The following is an 18,764-nucleotide window of genomic DNA, read 5'->3' on the forward strand; positions in this document are numbered from 1 at the left end:
TGTAACTCCGTGTTCAGGTATGACGAGATAGCGTTCATCGGTTAATGCCCATATCTGCGGAACTGGTCATTCCCATCTTTAAGTTCAAAGATCTCAAACCACTCCTGATGCAATGGTGCAGCGGTTACGCGATGCAATCTTTACCCGCCAGGTTGCTCTACAGACCCAGGTCGCTCTTCGCTAGAAACCCTTCGCCACCAATTTATAATTTAACAGCCACTTCCCACGGTGGGCAGGTTGGGGTGACTTTTAACTAGGTTTACACAGAGTCATGCGTGGCGTGTTTCTGCGGCCGCCATTTCCACCTGCGCAGAACCTTCTAATGCCAACGCTTTGATATTCATAGGAATCACCGCTGTCGACATTACTTTTTTCTCCTGTGTAAGCACACACATTTAGGACTAGTATTATGGACGATAGATCTTTTTGGTTTATCGCATCTCTTTATTTACGCGGAGGGAAAAATAGGATATGTTTCTTTATGCTTGCCAAACTTTTTCTCTGCATATTTGATTTTATTCTCTGTCTGTCCTTACTAGAGCGTGCTTGAATCCTGAAGAACGTTGAGCAATGCCGGACGCGAGTTCCCAGTATGGATTGAAATGAGATGTCTTCATGCATTTCTAGGAAGGAATACACGGCTTTACTGCGCAAATGACGGGTTGATGAACAACCCCTAGCGGTACAGATAGTAGTATGAAAGGGGTGGTGTTTAGCTGTCTAATCCGTTTCATATGTAATGAAGGATCCAGACAAGGCTGAAGGTAGGCAGCGTGCACTGCAAATTTCCGTTACTGGCTTGAGCAAGCGTTGAACCACGTGCAGTGAAGCGGGAACAGTCATGGCTGAAAATCAGCGGCTGTTACGCAAGAGAGAGTTGCGCCTTTAAATCATGGAAGTTGTTCCGCCCGAAAAACTATCAAGCATTTTAACTATACTACTCCTACATAACTAATACAGACAGGTACTTTCAGCAGTTATACTAATGTATGATTAGGCTGAGTGTATTAGCCCCAGTTAGCCCCCACTCTAGCTATTTTGTATCTAAAATACATTTTACAGATTTACTTTACGCGTTAAATATATTGTTTCTTGGTAAAAAACGGAGGGAATATTGATTGTGTTGGTGCATTCTACACTAGGTCTGAAAATCCCACTGGCTCCTCTACGCTGTCCTTGCGTTACACCCTGCAGCTTTAACCGGTCTTCTGTGTGCCACAACCGGGGTCCAGTGCAGAGTTGGCAGGTGCGCGGCGGCGTCATATGCGCAGCAGCCGCCTGGACGAGCAGACGGTGTCGGCGATCCTGTGCGGCGGCCGCATGTGAGGGTTGCTGCTGGGCGTGTGGACGGCGCACAGGCGGATGAATAGCGCCGTCACAGCGCTCCACGCGGCCACCGCAGTCAGGGTCACGTACCAGTAGCGCTGCACATTGCGAATGCATATAGTTAGGTGCCCGGCTTTGCCCGCCTCCGACTACACTGGGGGCCTACCATGAACATCATAAACTCCTCCTCCATCTACTACACAGCAAAAGCATGGATATGCGGCTCTTAACGTCAGTGAGATTTTCTGTGCCCTCTACACAACAGATGCATTGTAATTAGCGATAATAAAAAGGCCGATGGGGGGAACCCCATGCAAATGAGGACTGCACTTTGGTACCCAGACCTAAGGAACAGTAAAAAAAAATTGACGAGGAAGTAAAAAGAGCGATTAAGTATACACATAACCGGAGCGAGAACTCTTATTATGCTTTCAGAGCACCACACAACACGTTTTAAAGGTTGGATCCTATAGAGACTGTTAATATGGAATATCATGGCTACAGTGTTTTTAGCAAATATTATATTGGTAATGAAGGGCTAGTGAAGAAGGCGGCCGTACAATGGCAGATCTTAAGTACCGCGTGCGCACACCGACCGCTCAACTACAGCTAAGGTGATGCTCACCACGAGAGCGTTTCGCAGTCCCCTTCCGCCGAAGACGAGCCAGTGTAGGCGTGCCAGCGGTCCCTCGGCATCGACCAGGCGGCAGCGCTGGAAAGCGTCGCAGTATCCACGCATGTCGTCGCACGGCGCCCCGGGCTCCATCTTCTTGTTGCAGAAGTCCTTCATGCGCTCGAAGTGGCAGGCTTCCATGCACTGGCTGCCCGGAGCTGCGCACCGAGAAATACAAAGGTTGTGGCCTACATGGCACAACGCACAGACAGCAATAAAGCGCGAGGAACTCTAGCCATGGATTCAACTGATTGGTCTTTCCAGTAGAAAAGACTTGTGCATGCCTTCCACTGTTTTTCTAGTTTAAATTAAGTTTTCTGCATTCAGTGCAGCCATCAGTGCAACTCGTCTTTCATCAGTTCTACGGAATATTCTTCGTTGCGATAAAATTAATTATGCTTTTCTCAGATGTTCGCGTGCGTTTTAATTATGTTATCTGATGGAGCCCTTTTAACATAGCCCTTAACTTAGCTTTTAACATAGTATAGCCCCTTTGAACATAGATCTTTGACATTGCGCGGGTAATTCTGGACAGTCATGGTGGCCGATGGTGAAGTCTTCTTTCGCTGGGTTCTCAACTGTTTTACTCGAACATATAATAAAGCAACTCTTGGATTGAAGTGCGAAGTTTTTCGGTGTGCCGGGCCTGCTGGTACTTCCCTCATTCTCTGAAGACGTAGACAATATGCCTGCTTTCTGATCAGGAATATATTGGGGCTTTGCTTGTAAACATTTGAAATGTTTAACGCGTTACATATTCTTCTCAGACCTGAACCAAAGTTTGGATTGTGAGCGTGATTCCAAAACCACTTCTCACGGCTCAGCGTTGGCAGAAATGGACAAAAGGCACTTGCCCCTGTTGGCGTAATAGTTCTTCCTTCAGGGCTTTTCTCCCTGCTCTCTGCTTCGGGCCTCTAGAAGCACAGAAATGTGCAGCAACATTTCGTGACTCTTATGGAATGAAATACATACACGACATAACGCTTATTTGGATCAAAATTACAAATATTGCAAGTAAGTTCTTGGTAAACATGACAAACTTGAGCAGTATGTGGCTGATGGGAGCAGAAATCCGCTCCCATCGCTCTCATGAAAACAATGTATTGTACTGTGTTGTAATTACAAATATCGCAAATATTCTCACGGTAAAGCAGAAGGAACTTGAGTGGTATTTGGGCGATAGGAGCAGAAATCTGCTCCTATCGCTCCCACAATTGCAATACAATGCATTGTATTGTAATAACAAGTATTCCAAATAATCAAATGGTAAAGCGCGAGAAACTTTAGCGCGACGTGGCCGTTGGGATAAGAAATATCGTTCAGACAAATCAACCCAAATAGAAGGTACTTATGAGCGCCCTCATTGTTACAGAGTACTTGAGAAGCTAAGTAGGAGTACAGTGAGCACACCCTTATCTCTAATTGCACTTAGGCCGAAGATATAAGTCGTTTCTTTAAAATGTCGCAAAAAAATGTTTTCGAATGTACCCGGGGTCCGCCGAGTAGGGCTAAACAGGGAAACTTTTGCGAAAAGTTTCAGAGAGCTTCTGTCATCTAAATGAGAACAAAAATGCACCAGGAGTCTGAAAAATAATTTGATTTGTTGTCGCGTTCAGGACGTGCTTCCTGAATTGCGCAGTTGAAATGAATAGCCCCTAAACAAGTGGCTTTTTATTGAAAGAATAGGCATTATTATAAAAGATGGCCTTCTAGTCTAAATTGATATAGACCCTTGCAGCGCGGTCATTAGCGGGGAGAGGACATTGTTGAGATCGCTGAATTCTGGCCTGGGAAGAATTCCTAGAAGACCACCGTGAAGGCGGATGAGTCATCGGGATGAAACGCTGCGGCGAGGACTGGCGTTCGCGGCAGAAGCGGCGGTGACTGCGGAATCGTGAAATGGTCGAATCTGCTATCGAGTTGCCGGACTGAGTGGTGCTATTGACAGGTCACGCGGGGGACGTTAATTGAAAGACGGCTGCAACCTCGACAGAGGTTCCACGCTTCGGACAACAGGCGGGGGAGACAAGGTCGTTCATTCATCTGCTGGGAGACGGCTCTACATTCCTTTCCCAGAGTGGCACCGAACCCGACAGAATGGTGAAGTCAACACGACAATGTTCGGTCTGGCTTTTCTCCTTCCCACTGGCTGGGAATCTGAGTGCCATTCTTTTCTTACGAAGGCGCGTACCTCACCGCAGTGGTGACTTCGACGCGACAGTGTTGGAGGGATGTCTTTCCCCTTTCCATTGACCAAGCTGCGACAGAGCCTCAGCACCGCCTCCTGGCGTGGGAGGTACCACCAGTGTCTAGAACTACTCACTTGATTGGACATCGTTCTCCGACCTTTACCCTCCAGTCAGAGATCTGAGGAATGCGAAGGATTCCTTAGATGCATCCCCAAGTTTTGACAGGGTAGGAGTGAAATTTTCTTCCTGGTTTTCTGGACCATCTTGAATTTCAATATTCATGTTTTGAGGATGTTGCTGAGTTTGAACAAGTCGCATCTCAAGGTCCTGAGATCTTTGTTCCAACGCAGTACATCTGGAACTGTGATCCTTTTCTGTGCTTGTTAGCTTTGAGTGTTCTGTTATTTTAAACTCAAGATTTTGTATTTAATTCCCCCATGTCTTTCTATATAGACTCAATGTTCTTTGTCATCTCCGTTATTTCCTTTTTACCTGCCAGATTTCATGCCCCAATCTGTGTTCTCTAGATTAAAGTATCGTCTTCAGTTGTCTTTCAAATTATTTCGTAATCTTCTAATCTCATTACGCAATTCTTTTTTCAATCTCCCAGTATCCTTAGCCGTTCTACCAAACAAAAAGTAGCACAACTGAACTTATCAAATAGGCTACTTAAGTTCGGAGAAGGGCAGAAATACGCAGTACGAGTGGTATGCACGATAGCGGAAGAAAAAGTAATATCCGAGAGGCACATGAGGCCCGCAGAAGACTTGAAGGGTTAGTGTGCGTGCCAAGCGGAAGTGGCACATTCCGTGTCTTCTAAAAAAACAGCAAGAACTGCCTCAGCGACGCTTTTATTGCAGCGTATAAATCGAAATAAAGATTTGTCCCTCACAAATGAAGGTGCTTTACGGTGTGCTTAGTTTGGCCATATTACGTGTCCATTTCTGTCTGGCTTCTCTGCGCAACGCAGGAATTATAGTCCGCATACCTTCCTGGAGGAAACGAGTTGTGACTAAAGCTTTCTTAAGATAATGTGCGTTTTCCCATTATAAACATGGTTCTTGCGCTGCAGTTATGCGCCACGCAACAAAAAGTAAATTTTCAGTCTACCATCGCCGCATACAATGCGGACTTCGTACTGGCGATGGTGAAGTGCAGCTTCAAGAGCCAAGACGACCGACAAACGGTCCGTCGTGTTATCTCATCTACCTCGCCCTAAGTATTACGGCGCCAGTGCCCCTTGGCAAATATAGTTAACGAGCGGTGATATTCCCTCCAAATTATATCTCACGTTTCAGCTGACATCGCACCGTCTTTGCTATACCCGCCACTTCGATGTGGACTGCTTTTGTGCCAGAGCTGCAGTAGAGAGAGCAGTGGAGAGGAGAGTGGCGCACCGTCTTCCTTGCAGGCGATGAGGCACATCTCGTCGGCCGTGCGGTAAGTCCCCGTGAGGTGGCACTCGACGAGGTCGTACAGGCGGCAAACCAAGAGCACGCACTCCCCGGCCTCGCACGCCTGGCTGCCGCGGTTGCAGAGCACGCCGTCCTGCTTTACGGCCGACGCGGGGCACACGCCGTTCAGTCCGCTTAACGGCGGCGCCACGGCCATCACGTCAAGGACAAGCACGCGAGTCGCGCAAGAACCCGCCCAACGTATTTCCCTAGTTTTACAGTGAAGAAGATAGCGAGGTCTTAAACTCCATTTAAATACTGAAATTAATATTTGAAACCTTGACACCATCGGAGCTGATGTCTCCTGTGAGAAATAATATTTAAATCCGCCTTGTATAGGGTAACAACGTATTGATGTTTCTGAAAAGGTTCGCATTCCATCGTTCCGGCAGTACGTAAAGGGAGCCGGGGATCACTGAAGCTGCGGAATAGCGGCTGTGCTCTTGGCAGCCTCCATTTCCTTGTGAACGGTCTCAAATGACTGAATGAAAGAGCAGCGCTTTTTGCGAATGGCGAGGCACTATTAGCAGACCTAGAGCCACGCCACAGCTGACTCGAGCTGTCATGAAAAAGAGTGGCGAGAATAGTTTACAAGAAAATGAAACGGTAACGAACACTGTATTAAGTTCTTTGCAAACACCTATACAGATTTTCTGATAATTCTTCATTGTTGCCACTCTGCCATACAAAATAACCCAAATCCAAGCATTCAAAAACACTCTATCTGTCCTCTATCGCGTACGCAGCAGCGTGTTTCCACTTCGTACTAAGGGGGCACAAGTGTGTTAAAGCTCATAATGCATGCCTCGTCTTTTCCCTCAGCTACCCTTTTAGGCTTTACAATTCTTAACAGCCAGGTGTTCCGTACTGAGGGGCGCACGGGTAATGGCACGCTCGATCTTGGACACGTGAGCCCAGGAAAAAAAGTGATCGGCGCTTGAGCAGCTTTAAACGAGTCAAAAGTCACAAGGAGCCACTGGTCAGCTCAGACGCGGCGCGTGGAGAAGTACATCGAACGTATTCCGAAGCCGCTTACAGCGCGCAGCTTCGACTTGCAACGCGCAATGGACAGCGTGTTCCTAGTTTATACTGTCATGACGGTGACACACAACGGCCAACAGGACTCCACAGCTGTAGTTCGTGGGAACGTTCAAACCCGGAAGAAGCTGGAGCCCGAGAAAAGCTCATGTTCTTTATGTGGCGTACAAGTAGGCTTAAGTGACTGCGCCTAGCCAAAACACTCAACTTTATAGCTCCGAAGAGCGTGGAAGCATTCTTTGTCCGCTTTCCGTCTCCAGCAGTTTTTCCTTGTGTTGGCAGCTAAACTTATCAGCTCATTAGAGAGGGTGTAAAGTTATCTTGTGGCATTAGTTTTCCCCCGTTGTCCCTCCATGACAGACCTAAAAGGTAGACAGAAGTAGTACACAGTTTCGCTGTTGCAAGGATACGTGCAATACGCTTCAAACCGGCAGTCGTCGTCCGGCCGGCAGATCCGGGATGTATTGTGGAACTGGCAGGTCTCGGTGCAACAGGCGCTGTTGGAAGGGCTGTGAAACAGCGCGAAACCGTCAAAATGGAAAACGCGCCAATTCCCAGCAGCAAATATTGCAACAAACGCAATAGAAGAGCTCCAGGGCTGACAAAACACGAGTAATGAGCGTGTTCTGTTCACAACAGTACGTCTTGAGTGAGTTTATGGGACCGAACAAGGTTTTCCAGTAATCCTAATGCTGCCGCTTTGCCCTTTATCTGCCACAGTTATGCACCCGTAAATGTTTACAGAAATCCTAGATATACCACATGAGACCGCAGCGGTGGTCAAGTGCTTGAGCATCCGCTTCGCATGCGGGAGGTGCGTGACTTGATCCCCAGTGCCGCCGGGTACCCACCGGTGATACAATGGGTACAAGCTTTCCCCTGGTCTGGTGCTCGGCCAATTTATGGTGAAATGCTTGGGAAATGGGTCTTTGACCCCCCCCCCCCCCCCTTGAGAAGTCGAAAATACCTTTGACATGGCGCTCTTTGGCCATAGGTGCCCTTGCGCCATAAAAACCCATAATCTTCATCTATACCACATGGGCAACAATACTCGCGGCGTGCTTCAAACCCGGTGTAATAGGTTTAATGGCAGAAAAAGGAATATTTATAAGGTAATATATCTTCTGTGTAATCTACAATCATGTATTCAATCACATTTGACATTACTTCTTACAGTGGTGGTGATCCCGTCATCAAGGAACTGTGATTTCCCGAGCCTACACTGGTTGAATCCCACGGATACTATTTGTATCATGTGCCTATCGTTTCATGACGCCACACAGAACACTCCGGAGCGCCTCACAACAAAGATGTCAGTTACTGAGGCACCACTAAATATTGGTCACGCATAGCGCAACAGCATAAGAACTGATTCAATTCCTACTGCGCAGTGAAAACACTATAGAAAGGATGCGCGGCCTCGCGCGGCATTTGCGTTTGTTAAACTTGCGATTTTAAGGTTTTCAGATAATCATCTAGAATGATGGAGGAAGTATTGCCATGAAGTGGGATAGGTGACGGACATTTAGGTTCGCGAATATCTGGTGCACCAGTCCTAGACCCATATATGCATTAAGAAACAGTTTGCACGTGGTAGCCCCGTGGTGGCCTCAAGCTTTCTTCGTATGGATGCACCTGCACTTGGCGTTCGGTCGCAGAGTGCACCCTTTGCGGTTGAGCTTGCCGTGTTCACGTGGATAGCAGCAGGTGTCGCGGCACTCGTGCCAGTCGTAGCCGCAGTCGCACTCCTCGTTCTCCTCCCGGATAGAGTTGCCGCAGAAGGGACCGCGCATCTCTGCACAGACACCGAGCGATGCGCAACGGTTCCAGAAACTCACGCAGGAACCCACGCGAGTATCACGTTTTTATCACGTCAGCAAATCTTGACTTCCTAATTTGAAGAAGCATGGCGCATGACACCGACAAGGAAATTCATATAACTAATGGTGAGTTTTTGCCAAGTGGTCTACTGCTGTCTAGTGAGTTGAACAGTATTCCTTAAAGGGCTTTGCATCACCTCGTTCGCAATGCGGGAGTGTGAGCATGCACTTAGTGGTGCAGCAGTCTAAATGACACAGGATCAGAATTGTTGATGAAATACCTTGACATTCTTATTTTCTTAATCAACTGGTGATGAGCAGGAAGAGAGAGAGAGACTGAAAGGAATGTATACTCTGACAATAATAATAATTCGATGTTTATTTCCAGGACTTTGCCGTAAGAGCGACAAGAGGTGACTGGAGAAAAAACCTGCCTTTATCGGAGCTTGACAGCGCGCGAGCCACCTTTCATCCCTACTATTCTGGCTTTTGAATTCTGTACTAACTTCGGTTTCTATAGCTTCTGTGCAAGCAATTTATAGAAGCTATATAACTCTATTTAGGAAAAAATTGGGCTCTCCGCTTGCCTCAGTGTATGAGAGAGATCGGGGCTGATCGAACGGTAGTGTCGGTGCATGAACTAGAGCGGTTTCTATTTACCTGCGAAGTCACTTGCAGATAGCAAAGCTGGTGTATTTGCTCATTCCTGTTCCGAAGAGCCGAATACGATAGAAGCAGGGACACAATATCCGGCCTTCGCAACAAATGGCACACCGAATCAGGGCATCGAAGCCCGAGCTGAGGTGGCAGATGTGTGCGACTAGAAAATACGCGGAGTCCTCGAGCAACTGGCTAAAACTTTGGGGGCGGGGGGAGCGCTCCAAACTGTTTCTGCGGGTGATTTCAAGGCTGCTCCTGGAACTGCAGCTTTTCTTTTTTGATAAAAAAATAACAAACTTCGCAAAGGAGCAGACCACCTAAATTTTTCTTTAATACCCTGTATTTGATCCACGGATTTTTGTCTGGCGAGGCAGCAATGTGCCATGGGCTTTGAGGCAGGTAGTAATTGCATAGTCCGGATTTATTTACACCACCGTGTGTGCCCTTAGCCAAACGCTGCTTAGAAGTGGAGTGGAGTACTTGTTCCCGAGGATTTCACCAGATGCAGTCATCTAGAAATAAACACGTCATTCACAAGCTTGTTTACAGCGTCTTGTACAACGCACTTGCGGTACCCGCCGTTCAAGGAGAGCTTGCAAGCCGCAGTGAAAAAAACGAAGGATATAAGAAACATAATGCAGGTGAAGCGAACGGCACGCTTCACAAGATGTGGACAGCGCTGTTGCAACCCGAAAGATGGCTTGGAGCATAGGGTACGATAACAGAAACAGGCGGACATTGCTAAGCTGAGCAGTCAGAGTGCGCTGACGTGGCGTATGAGGTCACTGGCAGGCGCCACCCTGCGTTATCCGAACTCTGCGGCGTCACGAGCGACAGCACAGTGACATGACGCAGGCTGTACTAGAGAAGAATACAAATAATAATGAAGGAACATAAATATTCAGCATTGTACACCTATTTGCTCAATTCTCTCATTACACATAAAGTAGGTGAGTCCGAAGGAAGGACGACTCCCCACTCCACTATTGTACCGCGGGTAATCTTGATCTTTTGTTTCCTTTTAGGGTTAGTAGGTTCCCGACGCTATCACAAGCTTGTTTGCTACGTGGTAAGGCTTACGCCGACCGACGGATTATGAAACGGAGAGCTCACCCTGCAAGCAGTTGACGCGGCTTCCCTGGTTGGTAAACATCTGCGCTAGCATGGCTGAAATTGCGCGGACGCTGCAGATGGAAAAGCGACGGTTGTTGGGCATCGTGCCGTGCGAAGCGCTGGCGAACATTAAGAAGTTGCCTGCGCTGTCAGCCGGCACGCACTCGGGCGGGTCGTGCTGGGAGAGGGAGAAGATAATGACGTCAAGAAAACAGAAATGTAGCACCAAAATTAGAGTTCGTCGCATTTAACAGTTAGTTTAGTAGTAAGTATGAACAACAATGTGAAAGCTTTTTTTAGCTAACTGGCACATGGTGTGTGGGATTTAACATCCCTTAGCTGTACGTGGGCTTTGGGAGATGCCGTTGTGGAGTGCTCTCTAATATTTCGCCTACCTGGAGTCCTTTAACGTGCACGGACGTGGCACAACACTCGGCTGTTTTTGCATTTTGCCTAAATGTAAATGCTGCCGACATGGCCTGGATTCGATCTCGCGACCTTGGGCTTAACCGCAGAACGCCGCAGCTCTGAGCCACCACAGAAAGTAAAACACAGTTCACAATATCAACATTTAAACCGGTGCCACCATAAAGCTAACGGTAAGTTATATTTCACGGTGACATGAAGTGTTAGCATCAGTGCTACCGCTTTTTGTTGAATTATAAGAGTTAGTGTGGTCGAGACAGAGTGTGCACAACTTGAATCACCCAAAACACCACGTAACAAGAACAAATGTTAACACACGACACTACAAGCATAATCAGAGAGTTACACTGCTGTGATGACCCCCATAATGCGCAGGTCCACACGGGACGGAGAGGCAAAGAGACCGTATGGCTCAGTTTAAACAAACAGATATATTCAATAATTACACATGATTAAGATTATACATCAGAGGCTGGGGCGTCCGAGCTTACGTGCCGACGACTTCATGGGGGCGATGGAGTGGCTCCGGAGTTGGGCTCGAGCGGTTGCTGGAGAAGCTGCACGCTGTCGGGCTTCGGCGCTGAAGGCCCTCTTGGCGAACGATGTCGTCCTGAGCGTCCTTCTTCCGTACTGCTTCTCGATTTTTATATCCTCTTCTCCACACTCCCTAGGGTGAGGACGCCCACGCCGGAGGGGAAGGAGGGGGGGCTAGGGCTTTCACTTGGGCGCACAAACATACCACCGCACTTATTGTCTCGCCCCCCTCACGTGTTGAGTCCGAGGGAAAGAAGGTTGTCTTCGCGGTAGCGCATAGCATCGGCTGTGGTACGGCGCGCTCTGGCCCGCTGACAGTTCCCGCGGGTCACCGGTCTCCATTCTTCATCCATCAACTGACACTCGCTCCTCAAGGTAAGGCGCGCTCTGGATCGCTGACAGTTCCCTTGTCCTGGAATGTGCTCGGGAGGGCCGCCCCTGGAACCGCCACGCCAATTGGGGAGGATAAAGCCTGTTTCCCCGCGGCGGCGGCGGCGGGTCCGGTTGGGTCCGGTTGGGCTTAAACCCCTTCGTTCTGGTCGTCACTCAAAGTGCATGGCTGGGTAATTGATGATGCCGCTGTCATCTGGGTCTCCGTCTACGCCGCGCCGTGGAACGCGGAACCTCGTAGCACACACAAGGAATGTACCTCGTAGCACACACAAGGAATGTACTTCGTAGCACACACAAGGAATGTACCTCGTAGCACACAAGGAATGTCACACTCGCTCACCCTCCAGAAGAATGTTCTCCGAACATTTGAGTCCCTGCAGCTCCCCTTGTCTTTCTGAATCGCCTCGCACAGTGCGTCCGACAAAACACTTTTCGCTGCACTCAACACCACTGCACAACACCATATGCCTCCGCTGTCATAACTGGCGTCTCCAGGGGCAGCACTGATCTTCTTTTACAGAGAAACATGAAACTCAGCACCCAAGCCTCTCCTTTCTAGTCCAAACTGGACGAAATAAATTTACCACAGTTACAAAGGAGCTCCCACTTCTAGCACGATCACGGCACAGACAAAAATATAGATAACGAAAGGAAGTAGGGCAGGTTCTGCATGCGCTCCGCATGCTCTCCTGTGAAGGTGTTACTTAATGACAGAAAGGTCTAACTACCAACTCCGATAACTTAACACATAAGCACATAGCAATGCTATGAGCTGTGGCATTACACAATTCTAACCAGTTCACAACTCCGCTCTGTTTACGCCATTAGTCCGACTTAGCTTTCCGATTTCGCAGCGGATATCGGCCTTCATGAGTCATACTAAGTAAGTCTGGGACCCTTTGTCTGCTTTGGGACTCGCGAGGGCTCGTGGCAGGAGCCTCCCCTGGCGTTATCTGCGCGGCAACCTCGCGCGCTTCTTCTTCTAGCAATGCATGAAGTAAATCCGGTGGCATTCCGGCCGTCACCTCTGGCGCCTGCCGAACAAATGCAGGAGAGGGCGTTTCTTGCGAACTATTTGCGCGCTCCGCTTCACTTCTGTCCCCATCAAAATCCGCGCTTTCCCTTTCCTCATTTCGTGAATACTCAACCGGTGCCGACTTGAGGCGATTTGCGTGTATCCTTCTCAAGCGCCGGTTCACGTCTCGGGCTCTGAAGTTTACCGGAGAAAGCTTCTCGACAACCTCGCACGGTCCTCTCCACTTCGTCTGGAACTTACGAGCTAGCCCAATCTGCCTTTGGCAGTTTTCAATGTACACGCTGTCCCCCACATTAAACGGCGCGTCTCTAGCACTGCGATCGTGCACCTCCTTCCTGCGCTTCGCCGCTTTCTTTAAGGCCTCCTTTGCGATGTCCCTCGCCACTTGCAAGCGCGATTCTAGCTCCACCTTATAGTCGTCCAGTGAAGCGTATGGGACACGACGGGGGCCCTCTGGCACTTCACTAGGCTGGTCCGGGTCTCGGCCGTAGATAAGAAAGAATGGCGATTCGCCCGTGCTCTCGTGTGCTGCGGAATTGTAGGCAAACATTGCATACGGGAGCCACAAGTCCCAGTCCCGCTGGTCGCGCGAAACAAAATGCGACAGGAACCCGGCCACGGTTTGGTTCAGTCGCTCCACCGCGCCGTTGCAAGCCGGATGGTACGGTGTTGTCTGCTTCTTAGCGATCTTAAGCAGCTCGCAAACTCTCCTCATTAGCTGCGACACGAAGTTCGTTCCCCGATCTGTCAAGAGTTGCCTCGGGGGCCCATGTCGGAGCACGATCTGTTCGACAAATGCTCTTGCAACCGTGTCTGCCTTCTGATCTGGGAGTGCTACAGCTTCCGCGTATTTTGAAAGGTGGTCGACAAATACTAAAATGTACTTGTTTCCGGAAGTGGTCGTGGGCAATGGGCCCATTATGTCCATACCTGTCCGCTCGAAGGGAGCCGAAACCTCAGGGAACGGCTGAATTGGAGCTGGTCTTCGTCCCTTGGGTGTTTTTCTTTCGAGACAGGAATGACACTTCGCACAGTAGTCTCTAACATCCCGTCGCATGCCACTCCAAAAGTACAAACGCTCCACACGCCTGCGTGTCTTCGCTACGCCAAAATGACCGGCGCATGGCGCATCGTGAAACGCGCGAAGAACCCTTTCTGTCCACGACCGAGGTATGACGACTCTCTCCCAAGCGGTTTTCTCTGGCATCCCTTTCCTGGTTGGCCTCGTGCGCCGACACAGGGTGCCGTCTTTGCCAATGAAATAACCTAGCTGTTCGGGGTGAGACGGTGCGCCCTCTAAGCTTTCGATTATTCGCTTCAGGTCAGGATCTTTGCACTGCTCTGTGCGTAATTCGGCGGGGTCGACTACGGGGACAAACTCATCTATAGCTGCCACGGCAGCTGTGCGGCTGAGTGCATCAGCATTCAGATGTGTCTTTCCTGACTTGTGCTCAACTTCAAAGCAGTATTCCTGCAGGTGTAGATTCCATCTAGCGAGTCGCGAGCTAGGGTTCCTGACACTCATCACCCATTTCAGAGGATGGCAGTCTGTGACTAGCTTGAATTTGCGGCCGTAAAGGTAGCATCTGAAGTGCTTTACTGCCCAGACAACGGCGAGGCACTCCCTTTCCGTAGCTCCGTACTTTTGCTCTGTGGGGCTCAGCTGTCGGCTAGCAAAAGCAACGGGATGTTCTCTGCCCTCGATAACCTGAGATAGCACGGCACCAACTGCGAACTTTGACGCATCTGTGGCCATAACGAAGGGCAAATTAAAATCCGGGTGGCGCAACAGCGGTGCACTCATTAGCTTCCTTTTCAGGGCCCCAAAAGCATCCTCCGCGTTTTCGTCCCAGCGAAAGGCGACATTTTTGGCTGTTAAGGCGGTGAGCGGCTTAGCGAGCTTGGCGAACTCCTCTATGTGCCTTCGGTAGTAACCGATCAGGCCGAGAAACTGCCGGACCTGGCGGACGCTAGTCGGGGATGGAATATCCGAGACACACCTTAGTTTCTCAGGGTCCGGTCGCACGCCGTCAGCTGAAACAACGTGCCCGAGGTATTTCACCTCGTTTTTGAGGAATTGGCACTTAGAGGGCTTCAGCTTGAGACCCGCTCCTCTTAGTCGCACCAAAACCTGCTCAATATCGCGCAAATGGTTCTCAAAACTGTCACTGTATATGATAATGTCATCCATATACACGAAGCACAGCCTCCCCAGAAGACCTGCCAGGATAACATCAGCGGTTCTCTGCCAGACAGCAGGGCTGTTGGCCAGACCCATCGGCATTCTTTTCCATTCATAGTGCCCTGAGGGCGTGTTGAATGCCGTTTTCTCGGCATCTGCCGGATCCATTGCTATCTGCCAGAATCCCGACGCCATGTCCACTACCGTGAAGTACTTGGCAGAGCCCAGCTGAGAAAGCGTCTCCTGTATATTGGGGATGGGGTATGGATCGATGCGAGTTACGGCATTTAGTTTGCGGTAGTCCACTACCAATCGATACGAGCCATCTGGCTTTTCCACCAATAGTGCTGGTGCTCCCCAGGGTGACTTTGAGTGTTCGACAATGCCGCGATCAATCAGGTCCTGCACCTGCCGCTCCATCTCCTCACGTTGGGAGTAAGGAATCCTGTACGCACGCTGGTAAACGGGCGATGAAAAGCCGGTTTCTATCCTGTGCTTTATAACGCCACAGCAGCCCAAATCCAGGTTGGACGCGGCGAATACCTCCGAGTAGTCGTTCAGCAAACCAGCCAGAGCCTCCCTCTCCCTGGATTTTACGTGAGAAAGATCGAACGACACCTTTGGAGCAGCCGAAGGACTAGCATGCTCTACAGTTGCGAGTACCGTATCGGTGGGCTCACGTTGCTCTATCGCAGAGGTGAAGAAAGCCAATGTTTTGTTCTTGGGAAGGCTCAGTGGCTGCTGGCTACAGTTAACCACCCGTAGGGGCACTCTGTGGGTGTCATTAACTGTCACGAGGCACGCGGCTGCCTTCAGGCCATTGCTGAGAGAGTCGACCGGCTCAAGCACTCCCACGGCGCCGCTCTCTACATCTGAAGGCACAAACGCGTACAAAATGTGCTCCGACCAAGGAAGGACGACCGCCTCCTCGACCAGCCGGACGGCAACCCGCGAATATACCTTCTCCAATGATCCCACTGTTTGACGGGTGTCAATATCGGTAATGCGAATCTCAGCCCCTCTCCTGTTCAAAAACGGAACTTTTGAGCCACCCGCATTAACCTCGTCCTCAGAGAATGAGACTACTACCTTCCCTTTTCTCAAAAAATCCTGCCCTAATATACCTGACACTCCGTTTGGCAGAGACACCGTGTCCGGGCATACGTAGCAGGGGTGCTCCAATGCAATTCCGCCGAGAGAGAAGTGTAACCGGTAGAGTCCACTTATGCCAAGAGGATCCCCCGTTATGCCTACAAATTTGGTTGCCATACCACCAGACGCTTCCAACACCTCGCGGTCCCCCTTCCTTCGAAGCGTGTTAAAACTGCTCTCCTTAAGCAATGTCACCTTTGACCCCGTATCTATCAACAATTCCATGCAACAACCATTTAACTTGCTACGCACAACAGGGCATGCCTCGTCGGCCACACAAACTACCACCACCTCATCATCCACTGCTCCCTCCCCACGCTCCTCAGGCTGGGGAGGACTAACTAGTTTTTTGTCTCGGTATCTGGAGCCATGCTGTAGGCTTGCTTAGGGCGTGTCTCGCCTGCTTCTCTTTGTGGCTCCCCACGGCGCACGTTTTGGCAGAACCTGGCGATGTGTCCGCGACCCTGGCAAGCGAAGCATACGATTTCTTCAAAATCTCGCATACCGCGCCTGTAGCTTTGTGGCGGTCTCCGGTTTCCAGCGAATGGGCGCTGTTGAGCGCGCACTTCAACCTGGCGTTCTACCTGCTGAGATAGCAGCTGTTCCAAGCGATCTAACCGCTCTGTCAAGAGAGCAACCTCAGGGTTGAGCACCGCTCTCTCTATGACGCGTACTCTCGCTGCGGCTGTCGTTAACGCCTCATTTCGTTCCTCATCCAATGCGGCCTCCACAGCTTGGTCGAAATTGCTCGGCTTACGCGAGAGCACGAACCGGCGCACGGGGTCTTGCAGACCAGCCACGAACAAAGCGGTCATTTCCTCTTTAAGTAGATCCTCCGCGTATTTCTTCCTTAGCTGGTCTCCTTCCTCCTCCCTGCTTAACGTATCGCGTGCTAGGCGCTGAAGCCGCGACGCAAATGTTCGCACGTCCTCCCCTACCATCTGTCCGGCGTCACGGAACCTCTGTACCCGCATGTGACGTGGTTCAGTGTCGAAATGCTCAAACGCGAGCTTCTTAAATTCCGCAAATGATTTTGTGGATTTTACTTTTTCGTCTCGCCATGCAAAATCATGAGCAGCTCCTGCCATCTTACACCTCGCCATTCCCAGCATTTGAGCATCGGACCATCCCCCCATTTTCCCAATCTCTTCTAGCATGGAAAAGAAATCGCAGATTGGAACCCCTGTCATATCTCCTGTAAACGTCGGAATGACGGTTCCTAATGCCAGCATGCTTGCTCCGAGCGACGGCTGTGGAGTGGGAGCTCCCTCAGATAAAGACATTTTTTTTTTCAAGCCCTCCGGTGCCTCAAGCCTCTCAAATGGGGGTAAAAGTCCCACAATCAGTCCCGTGATTCCCTTTTGATTACAATTTTGAAGTCATGAATGTCGCAGCATTCAGAGGACATTTGCTTTTGAGACCCCACTTCTGACACCAGTGTGATGACCCCCATAATGCGCAGGTCCACACGGGACGGAGAGGCAAAGAGACACCGTATGGCTCAGTTTAAACAAACAGGTATATTCAATAATTACACATGATTAAGATTATACATCAGAGGCTGGGGCATCCGAGCTTACGTGCCGACGACTTCATGGGGGCGATGGAGTGGCTCCGGAGTTGGGCTCGAGCGGTTGCTGGAGAAGCTGCACGCTGTCGGGCTTCGGCGCTGAAGGCCCTCTTGGCGAACGATGTCGTCCTGAGCGTCCTTCTTCCGTACTGCTTCTCGATTTTTATATCCTCTTCTCCACACTCCCTAGGGTGAGGACGCCCACGCCGGAGGGGAAGGAGGGGGGGCTAGGGCTTTCACTTGGGCGCACAAACATACCACCGCACTTATTGTCTCGCCCCCCTCACGTGTTGAGTCCGAGGGAAAGAAGGTTGTCTTCGCGGTAGCGCATAGCATCGGCTGTGGTACGGCGCGCTCTGGCCCGCTGACAGTTCCCGCGGGTCACCGGCCTCCATTCTTCATCCATCAACTGACACTCGCTCCTCAAGGTAAGGCGCGCTCTGGATCGCTGACAGTTCCCTTGTCCTGGAATGTGCTCGGGAGGGCCGCCCCTGGAACCGCCACGCCAATTGGGGAGGATAAAGCCTGTTTCCCCGCGGCGGCGGCGGCGGCGGCGGGTCCGGTTGGGTCCGGTTGGGCTTAAACCCTTTCGTTCTGGTCGTCACTCAAAGTGCATGGCTGGGTAATTGATGATGCCGCTGTCATCTGGGTCTCCGTCTACGCCGCGCCGTGGAACGCGGAACCTCGTAGCACACACAAGGAATGTACCTCGTAGCACACACAAGGAGTGTACCTCGTAGCACACAAGGAATGTCACACTGCGGCTACGTACCTGGGACCCAAAGTTGTGTCCCAGCTCGTGGGCAAAGGTCACGTCGGATACGGGTAGGGGCACGCGCGAGTTCTTGTTATTGAAGGTGACGACTCCGGTGTTGAGGCTGACACGGCCCGCGTACTCGGACACCTGAAGGCCCACGTCCGACTGAAACTTCTCGCAGATTCCGCCCGCGTGGCCTGGAACCGAAAAAGGGGGGGGGGAGGGGGGGTCTAAATGTGCGTCGAGCGCTAAACGGCGCAGCCCTGTTGCCTGCGCTTCCGAAAAGTTTCGTTGACTATTCCCATAACTGCATGTTTTCTCTATGGCCGATACAGAACGCATACAGACCATACGGAGTATCTATGACTGCGCTGGCAATGCATCCAAAATAATTCCTACCGGACACTCTGTGATTAATTTCAGCTCCTATGGAAATCATGT

General features: G+C 50.3%; 1 protein-coding gene across 1 annotated transcript; it reads right to left on the minus strand.

Moving 5' to 3' along the window:
- Nucleotides 1-1,027: 1,027 nt before the first annotated feature.
- On the minus strand, nucleotides 1,028-18,462 carry LOC144097282 (disintegrin and metalloproteinase domain-containing protein 10-like). Its single transcript, XM_077630026.1, has 7 exons — nucleotides 18,339-18,462; nucleotides 10,274-10,451; nucleotides 8,316-8,475; nucleotides 7,091-7,189; nucleotides 5,586-5,776; nucleotides 1,952-2,157; nucleotides 1,028-1,424 (listed from the first exon to the last, which is right to left on the minus strand). Exons 2-7 carry the CDS (start codon nucleotides 10,401-10,403, stop codon nucleotides 1,260-1,262), a joined length of 951 nt encoding a protein of 316 aa, XP_077486152.1. The 5' UTR covers nucleotides 10,404-10,451; nucleotides 18,339-18,462; the 3' UTR covers nucleotides 1,028-1,259.
- Nucleotides 18,463-18,764: the final 302 nt, after the last annotated feature.

This window comes from Amblyomma americanum, chromosome 7 (genome assembly GCF_052857255.1).
Source record: "Amblyomma americanum isolate KBUSLIRL-KWMA chromosome 7, ASM5285725v1, whole genome shotgun sequence".
Taxonomy (NCBI): Eukaryota; Metazoa; Arthropoda; class Arachnida; order Ixodida; family Ixodidae; genus Amblyomma; species Amblyomma americanum.